Here is a 17,835-nt window from a genome sequence, read left to right on the forward strand (position 1 = left end):
GGACGTTCAGGATGTAACTTTATTTTTTTTTTAAAAATCCAAAAACTAAATGATAACAGAGTCAAATAATAATTTTAATTTTTTTTTATGGGCAGTCAGCTTTTTTTTGTGTGTTTTAGGCCCCCCTTTTATAAGAAGGGGGGGTTAGGGTGTGTTCATGTGCAGTAAATCCAAAAAAAAAATAAGTGTCAAATTATAATTTTATTATCTCGGTCCAGGATGCACTCCAATCCCTGCGGTGCCCATCCGTCGCGGAAAGCCTCAAACGTACCGGCAGACACCGCGTGCTCCCTCTCCAGGGCCATCGCGGTGCGAAGAATGCTGCGGAAGAGAGGCAGACGGTCGGAGCGACCGTCCCCATGGGCCGGGTCGAGCCTGGACCTGTAGATGACCACTTTGGACAGGCCTAGGGCCAGACCCATGAGAATGTCCTCCGACTTGCCTGCGCCCCCCCCCCCCAAACTCCCCACTCCCCTCAACAGGTGGCCAAAGATCAGGAGCGTGGGACTGAAGTCCTCGTGGGTCTGGTCCTGGGCCTGTCCAAGGTGGCCATCTACAGGTCCAGGCTCGACATGGCCTATGGGGGGGCGGTCGCTCCGACTGTCTGTCTCTCTTCCGCAGCATTCTCCGTGCCCGGGTGGCCCTGGAGAAGGAGCACGGAGTGTCTGCCGTTATGTTTGAGACCGGGGACTGGAGTGGATAGTTGATTACGACAGTGACATTTTGGTTTAATTCGGTTTCATTGCTATGATTGGGTGTGCCACAAGAAAAAATTCTTACAGCACTTGAATAGGTTTTCGGGGTTCCTGACACTGGGGCTCAAAGACCCATTAGAAAAAAAGAGAAACTCAGTGTCTCCTTCTTGTTCAATTAAAAGAGTAACATTGAGACAATGGCACCGAGGGACTGGATAGCATGCTCGTAGTGGAAGGAATATTTTTTATTGAAGAGAGTGACTCAGGCTGACTGAAGCACAGGGACATGGACACACAGGCTGCAGACTGCACAGTGTTACAAGGGGACATGGGAATGGGTGGGATTCTGGGGAATGGGGGAGATGGGGAGAAAAGAACAGAACAAATGAGGAGCAGGGGGAGAAATCATTAGAAAGAGAGGTTAAAAAACAGACAGGTCACAGAATAAAAAGAAACAGCAGGTTAAAATGAAGTGAAGAAACTTATGAAGTAGAACAAGAGAAGTGATTGAATGAAAGGAGGATCCTGAAGATATTGGGTTTTTGTGTGTTTTTCCTTTTTTTTTGGTGTTTTTCGGCCCCCCCCACTTTTTTCAGGGGGTGGGGTTACGGTTTTTTTCCGTTCGTGTGATGAGAAAGCAGCTATTTGATTGGCTGCCAAACATTTATCATCAGTGATGTCACATCCTGTAGTTAAAGATGGGTTGGGTCTGAAAGAATAAATATAGCAGCTTAGGTTTGAGGTCCTTATGTTCATATTGTTTATAGTCAGTTGCTGGTCTATTTAAAAAAAAGTAGTTTGGATGGCTTCTCAAGTGTGTCAGAATTACCACAAGGAGTGTGAGGATGGTGTCAACAAGCAGATAAATATGGAGCTCTATTCCTCCTATGTTTATCTTTTTATGGTGAGCTTTGGGTTTCTTGTCTTATTAACTAATGTAGACTTACTGAATTTGAGTGAATTAACCTTTTAAATTCAGTAAAATAATTGAAATTGCTGTTCTAATATTTCTTTTAAGTATCTTTATAGTTGTGATGTTTCATTATCCTTTCAAATGGATTGTCTGGGTCCTTTTTTATATAGTTTCCATGTTGGAGTTTACATTGAGACTGTGAAATGCATTCCCCACCCCCCCCCCCCCCCCCCAAAAATAAAGCCTATTCAGTACATTGGCCAGTGAGTGTCTTTTGAGTTACAGGTGACTTGCCCATAGTTGGGGTCTTTGAAACACCTGTGGTGAAATCTTTAGTCAAAACACAAATCCATGGGCATTCTTAGCCATAGCTCCATACTCTTGATCTTGTAACCTGTCTTTTCCAGCCAAAAGTTTAATTGAACGTCTCAAAGTTTCTAAAATCAAATTGGGAATTTACAAAATGGGTGGAGTTTCTTGCTTAATGAAGGGAGTTTTGTTCAGGTTTGGGATGGAGTGTAACCCTTGTCTGTACAATAGCAAGAAACTTGTAATTGATGGAATGTATAGAACACAGTGGAGAAATGTGTGCCTTTTTTAATCAAGTAAGGCTGACATTGGGTTGCTCTCTGTTATCAGGAAAGTGCCCAATTGCTACAAAGCAATGAACATAAAGCCAAATTTGAGCAAAAGGAAATTTATATCTCACTCTTCACTGGTGCCGACTGGTCATGGCCTCAAATGAGTGTACTGGTGGACACTGCATGCTCCCTCTCCTGGACCACATGGGACTGGGCAAGACCATGAACGAAGCAGGTCAGCCCTCCTTGGGCTGTGCTGATCCTTGACATGTGAATAGGGGGTGGGGGTTTGTGGTGAGTTCAGATTATTGATTTGGAAAAGTTTTTCAGATGTCAAATATACATCTAAATTTTCCCTAATTTAGTGATCTGAACTAATTTGAGTTTTATCCTCTCTCATTGTTTGTCTCTGTTACAACTTATTTTCTTGGAATGTCACAAGTTCTGATCTAGTACACAGACCCTCGAAAAGGAGGAGACTCATTGCATGAGTTAATTGACTAATTGTGCACCCTGGTCTTTCTGAATCACTTGTGGTGGAACAGGTAGCTTTCGGCACCTTGGTCACAGTATCCAACACTGAAGGAGGACCTGTCATGTGACTTCCTGGTTAATGCTTTGTATAAATTGAGATGTGGGCAGGAGGTACCTGAATGGCCAAGTAGCTCAAGCTTGGGTTTAAGTTGAGTTGCTCAGTGTGGTCAAAGACTGAGGTGATTCCATTCTCCACTGGCCACCTGTTGTCTACTTTCACCAGGTGAACTGAGTTAGGAAATATGAGTACTCTTTAAAAATGATCAAACTCCTTGGTTCCCTGATCCATGGTGAAATCACTGTACTGATGTTTGTTCTCTATCTTAATTTGGTATGATTGTTTAATTGACTCTTGTGCCTACAGTCCTATTACTTTGACCGGGATGATGTTGCCCTGCGTCACTTTGCTGAATTCTTCAAGGAGCAGTCACATGAGGAACGGGAGCACGCTGAGAAACTGCTGAAATTCCAGAATCAGCGTGGAGGCCGAATCATCTTGGAGGACATCAAGGTTTGTTCATAGAATCAGGCCATTTGGCTCATAGTGTCTGTGCTGGCTCTTTGAAAGAATATCCAATTAGTCCCTCGTGCCCTGCTCTTTCCCCATAGAGCTGTAAATTATTCCTTTTCATGATTCTATACATAAAAATCTGTTCTGACAGTTGCTATTGAATCAGCTTCCCTTTCAGGCATTTCATTCCAGATTGTAACAATTCACTGTTTATATATGAAATCTCTATCTTCCCTCTGGTTCTTTTGCCCATTATCTTCAATGTGTGTCCTCTGGTTAATGACCCACCTGCCAGTTGTTGAGTTAATGACTGGGCCAAATGTAATTTATTGAGGCTTATTTTCATATTGAATGATTGGTCCCCCAGTGCAGCCTCTATCCAGCTTTCAGAATGTGGAAAATTTCTCCACAGCAGAGAAGATGTTTTCTCATTAATGAGCCACATGTTCTACATTATAACTGAACAGAGTACTTGTTGCTAACATCAGGGCAAAAATCAATTTTCTTCCACTCTCCAGTCATCCTCTTGTTTCAGGCTAGTTTGAGATTAATACTGCATGGGATGCAGATGGGAGCTTGAGCATTTTGTGACTTGAAAGACTTCCCTTTTCAGAAGCCAGAGCAGGATGAGTGGGGCAATGGTCTGGAGGCGATGCAGAGAGCTCTGCAGATGGAGAAGGATGTGAACCAGAGTCTGCTGGATCTGCACAAACTGTCCACTGAGAGGACAGACCCTCATGTAAGTCCTTAATGCATCAGTGGCATTTAGCTTTTGGGTTTATTTTTAATTTGGGATTGTGTAATTTAGCACTGTCCTTTAAAATCACATCAGACTGAATGCAGCTCAATACTTTCCACTTCTAAATCTGAGGTTTTTTAAATCTACTAAAGGTGAGCATTAAAATCTGTCCTTGAAATCAATCTGTTTCAAGGGTTGAGATATCTTGGGTTTGAAGGGAACCTTCAAATGGATACTGACTTTAGGTGAGGGACTGGGGCAGGGCAGCATTTATTTTCAATACCAGTGGCTGGGAGGGCAAGGAGTTAGATCTAGTAGTTTCTTGGCCATATTTTGTAATGAGACCTTGAGTATTCCCCAGTAGGGAAGTGAGATTAAAGGAACCTAATGATTCAAGTAGCTAGCTTGATTTTGATTTTTCCCTTTCCAGTTGTGTGACTTCCTGGAGACCCACTACTTGGATGAACAAGTGAAGATGATCAAGAAGCTTGGAGATCACATCACCAACCTGAAGAGACTGGGAACCCCTGAGAATGGCATGGGAGTGTACCTGTTTGACAAGCTCACCCTGGGGGAGGAGTGACTGGACTGTTGTCCATGTTGCAGATATTCAACTTGTGTCTTGAAGTTTTATGTTGCCATCTCTCTGAACTGGGAATGGAATTCAAAGTCTAAGATTAACTTCCAAACATTGTAGTTGAGTGTTCTTGCAGCTGAAATAAAACATTTTGATGTTGAACTGGTTCCTTTTCTTCAGTAATTGAGCACATTCTAACACCAATGCACGTGGCCTTGCGTCAAACAAAAAAAGTTGTAAGAAATAGGTTGTCACCGTGATAAAATCTGATTTGTTTGGGCACATGGATGTTTTAACCCCTTCCCCTCCAGAAGGCTTAATTTGGTTTTGTAGCAGCCTAGGATGGCCATCAGGCCAAAATTAGATTTGTACCTAACAGCTTTCAATATTTGGTGTTCTGTAGTAGAGATTAAAGTGTAATCTGATTACAGTAAGACCTCTTCCTCCACATAGGCTTGAATCCCTTTTGGAGAGAGTGCATTTTTTTATTACTATTCGTTCATGGGATGTGGGCATCAATGGTGATTACAGTAGTTAACCTTCTGGAATAAACAACCCCACACATTGCTGCTGACTTGTCCATTGTAGGACATGAGGGAAGTGTTCCCTGAAGCAGGTATTCAAATTTAAGTAGTTACAAAAATCCTGGAGCAAAGTAAGACCAAATCTCCAATTGCTGCTGCTAGGGTTACCTGGCTCTTTCCTCCTTCTCTTCAGCCCATCTTTTTCTTCCTGTGCAGAACTTTGGTCCAGCTCCTGCTATTTGTTTCAATCTCAATTTTTATTTTCCAGTCTCTGTTCACCTCATGCACCTTTTATATCCTGGACCCCATAGCCTCTAAAATACTTCCATTTGCTGTTGCAAATCTAAGAGCCCCTCTAAGTTTCCCTTGCTGGATTCTGTTTCATTAAACAGTTCTTGCCCCATTCCCCTCTCCTTGCGAATATAATCTTTGTGTAATCTTATTTGGCCTGCAACCAAATGCCACTTATAAGTCTACTGAAGAGTTGGAGAATAGAGCCATCTAATTAAAGGCTAAACCACCAACTACTTGGTCTGTTTAAAGCTTTAACTGAGTTTGCACCAGTGATGTTCAGGTTATTCTCACACAGGGATCATATGATCAGATCAGTCCATCGACCCCACTTTTCGTTGCTTCATCTTTCCTTCACTAGGTTCCACCTTTGATTTTTTAGCCTGCTGTTTGTTGTTGATCCGACAGTATTCTGATGTGATCTGGAACACAAAATATCCACGGAGCCCCATCCTTCCCTGACCGGATTTAGGGAAATATCAGTAACTCCCCTTTCCAATGAGAAAATTCACCACTCGACTCTTTCCACTTGGTGTTTGACTGTCCAAAAAGTACAAGAGATTAATCATTGAAACAAGGGATTACCAAACCCAGGAAATACCAGAGAGTCTGTTCACCACTGTCGCTCACTGTATATACAACCAACACTACACAGTGTTTGCCTCTCACCGCAATCCCTCCCAACAACAAACCCGCCCCCCACCCCAAATCCCTTCAGTCAATGGTCCACAGTCTCTTCCCCGTGGAGTGCTCTGCATTTTATTGTTTGTAAAATGTCATGATGACAAAACAAGAACTCAACATGCCGTGGCCCCCTTCACTTTCCAGCCGATGTGTGTACAGATGCTCACTGACCCTAGAATTGATGGAGTATTGAAGGACTTGTGTTTAACACGTTCATCACACCCACTTTCCATTCGCCTGACTCGCTGTTGGTTGCTGTTCACAGGCTCTGATCTGTTTGGATGTTGCCTCAAACCCGCAGCTACTTGCCAAATAACCAACTCACGGATCCATCCAGAATTATTCAAAGACACTGACCCGCAAACAACAATTAAACCTGTGGTTCTGGATCTTTGAACCGTCACGATCAGTGACCATAACCGATGGGATGGGGGCCGATCCACCAATTGACAATTTGGTCCATTATGGTCAAGTGCCCGGGTGGCCCCGGAGAGGGAGCATGTGGTGTCCACCGTTACGCTTGATGCCTTCCGCGACCGCTGGGCACCGCAGGGTATAGACTGTCTTTCAGACATCAATAATAGAATCCTGATTTAATTGGGAAAGTATCCTGTTGTTTTTGGTGGCACTTGATGCTTATTTTGGTATCTTTTCAGTTTGATTGGACCATCCAATATTAGTGGTGCCCTGAGAGGGCCACTTGTGATGGTTTATGTTTGGTGACCCTGGGGCAACCCAGAGTCTCCCTTATTGGTCCATCAAAGAAAGGTCGATTATGGTCAAGAATATGGTCGCGATCAGATTTTTTTTTCTTTGGAGTGTGGGATGGAAGAGCAGCCATGGTTTTTTTGCTTTTCCTTTTTTTGTGTTTTAGGCCCCCCTTTTATAAGAAGGGGAGGGGGGGTTGGTTGTGTTTATGTGCAGTAAATCAATAAACCCAAAATAAGTGTCAAATTATAATTTTATTACATCGATCCAGGATGCATTCCAGTCCCTGCGGTGCCCACCGGTCACGGAAACAGATTTTACAGTTTGAGGAAAGTCAAAGCAATTGGATCTTTATTGAATTGTCAGCCAATGATGCTCCTCCTTCAAAGTTCTGACTGGCTCTGGGTGTCATCTCCCCTCCTCCCTTTTCTTGATTGGTGTTCTGAGAGAGGATGTAATTTCTGATTGGGTATTGCCAACTGTCACGCATCATCTAGGCTGCCACGCCCAGGATTAACCAGCAGTATAAATATGGAGCTTTGGGTGGCTGTTTTTCAGTTTCTTGCTTCAATAGAGTTGTTTAGTTTTGTTAAAGTTAATTTAAAGATGGCTTCCCAAGTGTGTCAGAACTATCACAAGGAGTGTGAGGATGGTGTCAACAAGCAGATCAATATGGAGCTCTATTCCTCCTATGTTTATCTTTCTATGGTGAGTTTTGTTTCTTTGACCCCTTCACATTGGAGATTCTAATGTGACATTACAAAATTCTGTTTTCTCCAACTCATCTATTGCCTTTTCTCTAATCTGCACCCCCTCCCCCCAATTGATGGATGGTGAGTGTCTTTTTAAAGCTGTAATATAATGTGATTTATTGTACAGTCATTATCAAAATGTCTCCCCCTTCCTTGCAGTAGTTGCACCACATTCTATATCTTAAATCTCAATTGTTCACTTTCCTGGTGTCTGAGCTTTCTATTGAAGTTGTGTTTTGCAATACACTCTGCATTCAATGCCTGGGATTCATATTTCTTACCCTCTATTCTACATCTCTCCACAGTCTTTCCCCACATTCTCCTTGCAATGGGGGGGGGGGTCATAATCTTAAATTAGAGCTGGTCCATTTAGGAGGTAAGTGAGGAAGCACTTTTCCCCTCAAAGGTACTGGAAATCTAGAACTCTCTCCCTTGAAAGTCTGTGGATGTTGGGGATTAATTGGTGCTTTCAAGACTGAAATCTTTTGTTGGGTCAGGGTATTGAAGGATGAGTTGATGTACAGATCCATGTTCTAATTAAATCATTGAGTTGGCTCAAATGGCTGTATGTCCCACTTCTGTTTCTATGCTCTGAACCTTCACTTTTTAAGTACCAGCTTGTCCCTGTCTGTCTTCTCTCTCTGCCTTTGCTCTATTGGTGGTAGGGCCTTCAGCCATTTTGGTCCTACTCAGTGTAACTGTTAATCCCTTTGCCTTCCTACCTCTGTCTGTCTCTCAAAGCATTCAAATGCTAACAGTTTCTAGTCATGCAACTCTTACTGCTTGGTATCTGTTTCTCCTCTGAAATGCCTTGATGTTTAGTGTTGAAGGTGCTAAGTTAATGCTGTTTGTGGTAGTTGTAGAAAGGGGTTTGTTTCAAATTTCAGTCATGAAAAGGATGTAAGCTTTTATGTTCCTTCACTAATTTCTAGACATATAATTCAGTCTTTGGTGTGAAGATTAAAGTGAAATATTGTGTTGAGCATGTTCAAAGCTGAATTGGTAATTTTCCATTGGCCAGCTTCCCTATTGCTAGGAGTGAGATTATCTCACTACCAGGTTAGTGAAGCAAGTCAGCCTGTGCTAGTTTTCAGAACCATCTGCCTACAAGCTCAGTGAGACTTGAACCCTTGACAGAAAGCAAAATATTGAGGTTGGCTTTATGTACAATACCCATGATGATAATTCTGATACCCAACTACTTTTGATCTCACCAGTCCTATTATTTTGACCGGGATGATGTTGCCCTACGTCACTTTGCTGAGTTCTTCAAGGAGCAGTCGCATGAGGAATGGGAGCACGCTGAGAAACTGCTGAAATTCCAGAATCAGCGTGGGGGCCGAGTCATCTTGGAGGATATCAAGGTTAGATTTAATGGAGTGGCCTTCTGAATGGCTCCCCTTAAATGGACAATTTTAAATATTTCTAAAGCAATTTGTTCTAATGCACATAATTACATAGAATGTCCAGCACAGAATCCGGACATTTAGCCCAATTGGTCTATGCTGGTGTTTATGCTCCACGTGAGCTGCCTCCCACCTTCATCTTGCCCTATCATCACATCCATCTATTACTGTCTCCCTCAGTACTTCTCCTTAAAGACATTTATACTATTTGACTCGTGGTTGTGGTGGTGTAATTCTATATTCTTGGGACAATTGGTTCATGGCAACATGGACATCTGATTGCTTTTCACCCCTATTTTCCTTCAGTACTTTCTTGTGTATTTTGTTTAATCCATTAAGTGAACTGGCTGAGACCTGATTCCCTTTTCAGAAGCCAGAGCAGGATGAGTGGAGCAATGGTCTGGAGGCGATGCAGAGAGCTCTGCAGATGGAGAAGAATGTGAACCAGAGTCTGCTGGATCTGCACAAACTCTCCACTGAGAGGACAGACGCTCATGTAAGTTTTTAATGTGGGCCTTTGGGTAAGTTCGAGGTGGTGGAAATTTACTGTCCTTGAGCCTATTCAAAAGATCTTCATACCCAATAGCTTTGTTGGTGTCATGCTCAAATTTTATTGGGGAGGGGAGACAGGAAAGGGAGATTGCCCTACTGTCTGCATTAGAAATAAATGTATCTGATCCCAGGATCTAAGCACTTAATAGAGCAAAGTTACTGTATAAAATGCATCAATCTAAAGTGCACCACTTGACTATCCTCCAGACCAAGAAGATTAAAATCCAAACCCTTGGAGAAGCTCAGATCTTCCTCCATCTCTTGCTGGACATAACTATTTTCCATCTTTTCTTCCAGTTGTCTGACTTCCTGGAGACCCACTACTTGGATGAACAAGTGAAGATGATCAAGAAGCTTGGAGATCACATCACCAACCTGAAGAGACTGGGAGCCCCTGAGAATGGCATGGGAGTGTACCTGTTTGACAAGCTCACCCTGGGGGAGAGTGATTGAACTGACTGCAGGGATAAAGCTTATTGTTCAGTACTCCTGTTTATAGTCTGAAGAACCCCTATCCTGTAGCAATGGTGACTTTGTACTAAGAGCTGTGAGACCTGGGCTCTTGATGTGAAATGTAATAGTAACTGGAAATAAACTGTTACAGAAGACTGGGTTTTGGCTCCTTGTAAATTGAGTGATTGCTTATTTTTCAGATTAACATAATTCAGCTGTTGTAACAAATTACATTGGGCTATGTATTGGCTTTCGGGTGAGATTCTGCCCTATGACATTTTTTCTTCTGGGGTCATATCAATGTAGTGACTTGGGTGTTGAGAGCCAATGTGTCTGCCTTGAGTGTAAATTGTATTTATGCAGTAAAATGATTACTGCTGATTTCAATGCAAAGAACAATACAGTAATGAGTTACTGTTCCTATTAGTACTGCATATTATCAACTGTTTAACTCATTAATGATGCAAAATCAGCTGCTGTAACATTTTGTTCCAATAAAACACAAGGAAAGTGAACTAGTAATTTCAGTCCAATAGGCAATTTTTTGAAGAATAGTATCTGCCTGGGGAAGAACAATCCAGATGCTTTTTTTTCAAAGATGCGACAGACCTCAGTAGGTAGTTGGGGTAGCTTATGAAATCACTCACTATTACTCCTAATAAACTGTTTGTTTGGAGTCAAATAGGTCTCATATGGGGGAGTGCAGGTTCCCTGTTTGTCTATTTCCCTTCATTTTCATCTTCTGCCCCCAACCCCCTGTTAATCTCCCCCATGAATAATAAATTGGGTATGGTACAGGAAAAAATACCTCGAACTAAACTCCAGCAAACAAAATCTTCCTTCTGGGAGATGTAGTAAATGCACTAAACAACGAACTTGAACCATTAAGTTGAATAGATAAGGCTCCTAAACTCTTCCATACCACTACTGTTCCATCAATTCATAAACCCAATATAAGCAGCTCATCCATAAATCTATCAATTTGTATTTATCCCATTGTGCAGTTAATACTAGATTACAATTCTAAATTCTGCTGGATCACCATTTCATTGAAACCAAGTTAAATAGATATTTTGCCTGAAACTCCACATCCCAATGCCATCAATTCATAAACACAATACAATCAGCTCCTCCATAAATGTGTCGATTTGCCTCTAGTCCTATTGTGTGTTCCATACCAAATTCTAATCAACCTTTCCAAATCCTATGGGTTCTCCATTCATCTCCTTCACCCCTATGAATGGATTCAAATGTTGATGCTGTAGCTGTAATTATCCAGTGTTTCCAAGTGAAGTTTAGGAACTTGTGACTTGCACTGGGTGTGATAGAATTGCCGTCTTCAGTCAGTCCATGTTAATATCTTTATATTGATGGAGTAAATAAGGGGAAACTGATTCCAGTAGCAGACCGGTTAGTAACCAGCAAACACAGATTTAAGGTGATTGGTAAAAGAACCAGAAGTGACACGAAACTTTTTTCAGTGTTCTGATCTGGAATGCATTGCCTCATCGGGTGGTGGAAGCAGATTTAATAACTTTCAAAAGGAAATTGGATAAATACTTGAAGGGGGAAAGAGCAGGGGAGTGGGACTAATTGGATAGCTCTTTCAAAGAGGCAGCATAGGCACAATGGGCTGAATGGCTTCTTTCTGTGCTGTAATAGTAGGATATTATGATCTCTAAAGGCACTTTTGGGATATCAATGTCACCACATTTCATACGTTGTTGAGCCATAATTTTAGGAGTCAGTGTGGATTATCTGGTAGCTTTGACTGCTGCATAGTTCGCACCTTTGAGGTGTAGTCACTGTTGTAAGGTAAGAAATGCGGCAGTCAATTTGCCTCCAGCAAGGACCCAAAAACAGCAATGAAATATTGACCTGATAATCTGTTTTAGTGATGTTAGTTGAGGGATAAATATTGGTCCAGATATTGGGGAGAACTCCGCTGCTCTTCCTCGAAATAGTGCTGTGGGATATTTTACGTCCACCTGAGAGAGCAGATGAGGCCTCGATTTAATATCACATCCAAAAGACGGCACCTCCGACAGTACAGCACTCCCTTAGTCAGCCTAGATTATGTGCTCAAGTCTCTAGATGATGACTTGAACCAACAACCTTCTGACTCTGAGGTGAGAGTGCTGCCACTGAGCCACAGCTGACACAAATGGAGATGTTTGTGTGGGTGACATTGCATTCAGTAATCTTCACTGCCTCTCATTCTCGCTGAATATCCTGAATTTTACCAAACAACATTTCATGAGAATCAAAACTAAAAATGATGCATCCCACAATGCTTTGCCCAGTTGATGCCCCCATGCTGCCAATCCTCAGACACACCCATTCTCGATATTAGAACTGGGGACGATTCACACCATCCATGGGATGGAATTTCCATTTCTCTGACCAATGGTGGTTTGCAAATTCACTCAAGACAACTTGATTGCTTTGAATATTGTCTCAACATCACAATCACCAACAAGTAATAAACTTGACCAGATTATGAAAAGCCACTTCAGTGAAAATATCAAATTATTATCAAATAATTCAAAGTTATGATTCCAAGAGATTGAAACAAAGAGAAACTTTCAGATTTTTTTTTTCTTTTTTTTTTCACTTTCAGATTTTTTTTTCCCTTTTTTTCCTTTTTTTTTATTTTGTTAGGCCCCCCTTTTATAAGAAGGGGGTGTGGGGTGTGCTTAAATACTAAAACCAAACAAACCAAAACCAAGTGTTCAAATTAAAATTTTATTCTCCTCGTCCAGGATACACTCCAGCCCCTGCAGTGCCCACCGGTCGTGGAAAGCCTCGAGCGTACCGGCAGACACCGCGTGCTCCATCTCCAGGGCCAGCCGGGCGCGGAGCATTCCGCGGAAGAGAGGCAGACAGGCCGAGCGACCGCCCCCACGGACCACGATCATCCGAGACCTGTGGATGGCCACCTTGGACAGGCCCAGGAGCAGGCCCACGAGAACGTCCACCGACCTGCCCGCTCCCCTCCTCACCGGGCGGCCAAAGATCAGGAGCGTGGGACTGAAATGCAGCCAGAACTTGAGGAGCAGCCCCTTCAAATAATCAAACAGGGGCTGCAGTCTCGCACACCCCGTGAACAAATGAAACACGGACTCCTCCGGGCCGCAGAAATCACAAGCGGCCTGGGTGTCCGTGAAATGGCGTAACCGCCGGTTGCACGCGACTGCTCCGTGCGCCACCCTCCACCCCAGATCCCCGATGGAACACGGGAGGATCCCTGAGTAGAGAGCCCCCCACTGGGAACCCCCGTCTCCGCCGGATGGCAGGATGGTACGCCAGGGCGTGTCCGGCCGAGAGACGAGGGCGAGGAAGTGGATGGTGTGCAGGAGCAGCCCGTACAGGAAATCCCTCCGCGCGGTGTGAAACGGCACGGAGGGAATTTCCGAGAGACGGCTCAAGTTGTGAGGCGCGGCCCCCCGAGGGAGGTTCCGGGGTTTGGCGCCGAGGAGGAACTCCGTCCGAACGGGGGTCAGGTCGGACGGGATGGCTCCGCACGCCTGAGCCGCCTCCACACCCCGAGTGGAGTCAGGGCCGAGCGCAGATTTCAACGCCCGGATGGCGATGGCCGCGTCCCCGGCACGCCACGAGGACATCCGTGCGGCGAGCGCCCACGGCTCCAACCAACCCGACCCACCGCCATCCAGGACGTCCCTGACTCTGGTCACCCGACCGGCCACGGCCCTCCGCACCGACAGCCGCGAGTGGCCGAAGCCGACATCGCGGAGGAACGGATTCCCGAGCAGCGGCTCCTGCAGGACGGCCGCTACCCCTGACGGGCGAGAGCTCCGACCGGAGGCGACCATGTTCCAGACCCTGAGCAGATCCTGGTACAAGACAGGCAGCTCCTGCAAAGACGTGCGGCCGCCCAACAGCGAGACGAACAGGAGCTGCGTGTCGTAGTTCAGGCCGTGCAGCTGGCGGAAAAAATACGTCGCCAGCGCACGCCATCTAAGAGGACGCTCAACGTACAGGTATCGCCGCAGCATCCAAAGGCGGAAAGTTGCCACCTGGGTGCGGACGCACACCAGCCCCTGACCGCCCTCCCTAAGCGGGAGACTCAGGACCGCGGCAGCGACCCAGTGTATCCCTCTGGCCCAGAAGAAGTCGACGAACTTCCTCTGAATCTTGGCGACAAACTCGGGGGGTGGGGTCAAAGTGACCAACCGGTACCACAACATGGCGGCCACCAGCTGGTTTATGACCAGCACTCGACCCCTGTAGGATAACACTCGGAGCAGTCCTGTCCAGCGCGCCAGGCGAGCGGCGACCTTGGCCTCCAGCTCTTCCCAGTTCGCCGGCCAGGCTTCCTCGGCAGGGCCGAGGTCGACTCCCAGGTACCGGAGGTGCGTGGTACTCCAGGCGAAAGGCCTGAGCTCCTCCGGCAGGGAGTCCACCCGCCACTGACCCACCAGAAAACTAGACGAAACTGGAGTGCATCCTGGATATCCACAGGTCCAGGATGCTCGCGGTCCGTGGGGGCGGGCGCTCGGCCTGTCTGCCTCTCTTTCGCGGGTTGCTCCGCGCCCGGGTGGCCCTGGAGATGGAGCACGCGGTGTCTGCCGGTACGCTTGAGGCTTTCCACGACCGGTGGGCACTGCAGGGGCTGGAGTGCATCCTGGACGAGGAAAATAAAATTTTAATTTGATGCCTGGTTTCGTTTTATTTGGTTTTTAGTACTTAAGCACACCCTACACCCCCCCCTTCTGATAAAAGGGGGGCCTAAAAAACACAAAAAAAAGGAAAAAAAAGGGTGCTGGTTGGTGGGTAAAGTGATAAAAGAAAAAGAAAAAAAGGGAAAAAAAAGAGAAAAAAAAAAGGTGCTGGTTGGTGGGTAAAGTGATAGTTGAGTTGTTTGGTATCATGGGGGATTTTGTAATGAGAGGTTTGTTCCCAGTGCTGGTGTTAGTTGGAGCCGTTTGTTGCTCTGATATTTGGCAACAGTTTCGAGGCCAGAGATTTCCATGGAGAAGAGTAAAACCCACCCCTGTGCCCCAGAGAGTCCCTCCCCCTGTCCCTCCCTTTGATTCCCATTTCAGTGTGTCTGAGGGGAGAAGTCTGTCTCCACTGCAGACTGTGATGGTGCAGTGTGGAGAGCAGAACCTGCTGGTGAGGGTAGACATGGATTTATTTAGAACCAGGCACCTGATTAAAGCTGCTGACCTGACCCTGGGGACAGCAGGTTGTCGGCCAACTGGGATCTACTCTCAAAACCACACTGTCCTCTTTGACTATGGGCTCCATGAATGTGGCAGCAGATTGCAGGTAATGTGATTCCTCAACTCTTCCTCCAATTTCACTGTGTAGATTACTGCCCACTCTGAACTCATTAACATCGGGTGAAACTCCAGCCACTGAGGAGATCCTTGAATGAAATCTGTGTATAAATTTTTGCCCACTGTGAAGTATCACCCTGTGTGAAACTACTTCTTTATGTTGACATGTCAATCTTCACTTTATATTTAAAAAGAACTTCAACTTGTCACTGAGGGACTGCATCTTTCTTAAATGGGTCATTGCTACTCTCCAACTCTGAGATTCAATTCGATTGACCTTGAACCTTCACCTGCATTTCTCCAAACCACTCTGTTCTTTTGTGCCTCAATTGATTTATCTTTTCCGTTCCTTCCTGTGGATATTCAGGCCTGTTGCCTCAACTTGTGGTCAATGAATGTTCAGTGTGGAAGTTCCTGTTGAGACTTCCCTTGAAAGATGAAACAAGTGGAACAATAATTGGGATACAGTGTATTAAAGGGGAACTCCACTTTTGGTTGTTGCACCTGCCAATCCCCTTGATTCCACGGACACAGATGAGATTTAAAAGTGATGTTGTGTTTTGTGCTCCATATCAGGGGTAACTTGAGCCCCTTAAGGTAAAAGCTCTAATCTATATGGGAAAGAATGCTCATCAAATCTGGCAGTGCCAATCATTTCAGGGGTTTCTGACTGCAGGCCTGAAGTCCCCTGGAATAGAAGGTGGACTGAGCAGAGTAACAGAGGCTGCTGCAGGCAACTTCTACCAATGGTGGAGCTACTTCAATCATGTGTCATTGAGGAGCAGCTGAAACCCCTTAAACTGCTGTTTAACAGGGTAGGAAAATGACCAGAAATAGCTTTTGTTCAATGAGACCAGCTCTTCATTTCTTAACCTGATGTCTTTCAGATGGCTGGAGATTTCCTGGTCGACACCACCCACCTGAACCACACCCCAAATGCTCGTGGATCTGTCATTGTGAGAACTAATGGAGCAGTCATTCCCATTGAGTGCCACTATTTTAGGTAAGAATCTTTACTCTATTGCAAATAAGGTCTACAGCAGGTGCAGTTCTGTGAAGTTGTCCTGAAATTACTGTACTGTCCTTTCAGGAAGGGCAATGTGAGCAGTGACCCTATCAAGTCCACCTGGATCCCATTCAGCTCGACCAAGTCTGGAGAAGGGCTTCTGTCATTCTCACTGCGTCTTATGAACGGTATGTGATGGGTGGATGGGGAGTGCTTTTCTGTCGTCTCCCACTGGGAGTTACACCCACTGTCTCCAACCCTTGTCCTCTTGTACTTCAGATGACTGGCTTACAGAGCGCACCTTGACTGTCTACGACCTGGGTGACCTCATTCACATTGAGGCCTCTGTTTCAATGACCAACCACATGCCCTTGAAGCTCTACATTGACAGCTGTGCAGCGACATTGAGCCCAGACAAGGATTCCACCCCAAGATACAACATCATTGACTACCATGGGTAAGGAGCTCTCTGCTTTCTCCAGCTGGTTCTGTCTCAATCGGTTCACTTAATTCACTTTGTCCCTTTTTAAATCTTTCTTCAGTTGCCTCCTGGACAGCAAAGCTGAGGACTCCTTTTCAACCTTTGTGTTGCCAAGAGGTGAACGTGAGCTGGACAAACTCCAGTTTGACCTGGATGCGTTCCGCTTCTTTGGAGATGACCGTTCCTTGGTAAGAGGAAGCCAAACATTGGGTTCCCCATGTTGGGAGGAGGTCACTAAATAACAACTTGTATTGAATGTGTCCCTCAGATTTTCATCACCTGTCACCTGAAAGTTGCTGCAGCGGATCGGAGAGATTCCATGAACAAAGCTTGTACTTTCCAGAATATGCAAGTTCCCTCTCACTCAGGGATGTGTTGATTAAAGGGTGATGGACAACCTGGTTGATAAACAGATTCTCTGGTTCAGCTGGACCCCATTGGAAGAATCGACCAATGATGTGTGTGCCTGTTGTCATCTGGGCAGCTGCAGTGCCACGAGGGATTTCCGACCTGATTCCAGAGGAAGGAGGGATCTTGTATCTGGACCTGGTAGGACATTGATCCTCTCTATGTTGGTGGTCACCCTTTACCCTCTCTAACTGGAATGTTTGATATTGCAGAGAGTGATGCTGAATTGAAGTGGGAGGGTGAGGCCTCACTTGGAACACTGGTCATTCTGGATCCTGATGTGACAGAGCTGGCAACTGAGTCCCTTCATGAGCTTGAGCAAAGGATGCAGGAGAGGTCTCCGGGTGGTGAGTTGGCCGACTGCTAGTTTCCATTTTCCCCTCAGTATTTCCTTCACTGACCATTGGTTTCTTGTTGCTTTTTCGATGTGGAGTCTGAGGTGGTCCTGATCCTGGCCCTGACTGTGACCGCTGTCTCTCTGATCTCTGCTTCTTTGATCGCCTTGTTCCTGTACAGGAAACACAAGCAAACCCAGTTCAACTCGTTATCAAATGACCAATAAAGCAGTGACTACTTGTATCTTCTAATGGCTGGTTGCTCATTTTTCATTATCTGGCTCCAATCAGCATGCAACAAGTGCTCAATTCTGTTAGTAACACTCCGCACTCCTCCACAGTTCCTCCTGTTCGTGAAATGGGTTTTAATGGGTCCATGTAA

At 45.1% G+C, this 17,835-nt stretch overlaps 3 protein-coding genes across 3 annotated transcripts; all 3 read left to right on the top strand.

Moving 5' to 3' along the window:
* Positions 1-1,436: 1,436 nt before the first annotated feature.
* LOC137309391 (ferritin heavy chain A-like) lies at positions 1,437-4,711 on the top strand. The gene is made up of 4 exons (XM_067977639.1): positions 1,437-1,599; positions 3,088-3,234; positions 3,848-3,973; positions 4,404-4,711. The coding sequence occupies exons 1-4, from the start codon at positions 1,498-1,500 to the stop codon at positions 4,554-4,556; spliced, it is 528 nt and encodes a 175-aa protein (XP_067833740.1). The 5' UTR covers positions 1,437-1,497; the 3' UTR covers positions 4,557-4,711.
* Positions 4,712-7,332: 2,621 nt separating this feature from the next.
* LOC137309389 (ferritin heavy chain A-like) lies at positions 7,333-10,153 on the top strand. The gene is made up of 4 exons (XM_067977638.1): positions 7,333-7,465; positions 8,727-8,873; positions 9,286-9,411; positions 9,765-10,153. The coding sequence occupies exons 1-4, from the start codon at positions 7,364-7,366 to the stop codon at positions 9,918-9,920; spliced, it is 531 nt and encodes a 176-aa protein (XP_067833739.1). The 5' UTR covers positions 7,333-7,363; the 3' UTR covers positions 9,921-10,153.
* Positions 10,154-15,139: 4,986 nt separating this feature from the next.
* LOC137309363 (zona pellucida sperm-binding protein 3-like) lies at positions 15,140-17,089 on the top strand. The gene is made up of 6 exons (XM_067977613.1): positions 15,140-15,212; positions 16,111-16,226; positions 16,314-16,417; positions 16,509-16,686; positions 16,772-16,898; positions 16,979-17,089. The coding sequence occupies exons 2-6, from the start codon at positions 16,111-16,113 to the stop codon at positions 17,087-17,089; spliced, it is 636 nt and encodes a 211-aa protein (XP_067833714.1). The 5' UTR covers positions 15,140-15,212.
* Positions 17,090-17,835: the final 746 nt, after the last annotated feature.

This window comes from Heptranchias perlo, unplaced genomic scaffold, assembly GCF_035084215.1.
Source record: "Heptranchias perlo isolate sHepPer1 unplaced genomic scaffold, sHepPer1.hap1 HAP1_SCAFFOLD_163, whole genome shotgun sequence".
Taxonomy (NCBI): domain Eukaryota; kingdom Metazoa; phylum Chordata; class Chondrichthyes; order Hexanchiformes; family Hexanchidae; genus Heptranchias; species Heptranchias perlo.

Coding starts and splice junctions, on each gene's coding strand:
- LOC137309391 (XM_067977639.1), top strand. CDS start 1,498: ATGGCTTCTCAAGTGTGTCAGAATTACCACAAGGAGTGTGAGGATGGT. Junction 1,600..3,087: donor CCTATGTTTATCTTTTTATG/GTGAGCTTTGGG, acceptor TTGTGCCTACAG/TCCTATTACTTTGACCGGGA. Junction 3,974..4,403: donor CTGAGAGGACAGACCCTCAT/GTAAGTCCTTAA, acceptor TTCCCTTTCCAG/TTGTGTGACTTCCTGGAGAC.
- LOC137309389 (XM_067977638.1), top strand. CDS start 7,364: ATGGCTTCCCAAGTGTGTCAGAACTATCACAAGGAGTGTGAGGATGGT. Junction 8,874..9,285: donor TCATCTTGGAGGATATCAAG/GTTAGATTTAAT, acceptor TTCCCTTTTCAG/AAGCCAGAGCAGGATGAGTG. Junction 9,412..9,764: donor CTGAGAGGACAGACGCTCAT/GTAAGTTTTTAA, acceptor CTTTTCTTCCAG/TTGTCTGACTTCCTGGAGAC.
- LOC137309363 (XM_067977613.1), top strand. CDS start 16,111: ATGGCTGGAGATTTCCTGGTCGACACCACCCACCTGAACCACACCCCA. Junction 16,687..16,771: donor AACATCATTGACTACCATGG/GTAAGGAGCTCT, acceptor ATCTTTCTTCAG/TTGCCTCCTGGACAGCAAAG. Junction 16,899..16,978: donor TTGGAGATGACCGTTCCTTG/GTAAGAGGAAGC, acceptor TGTGTCCCTCAG/ATTTTCATCACCTGTCACCT.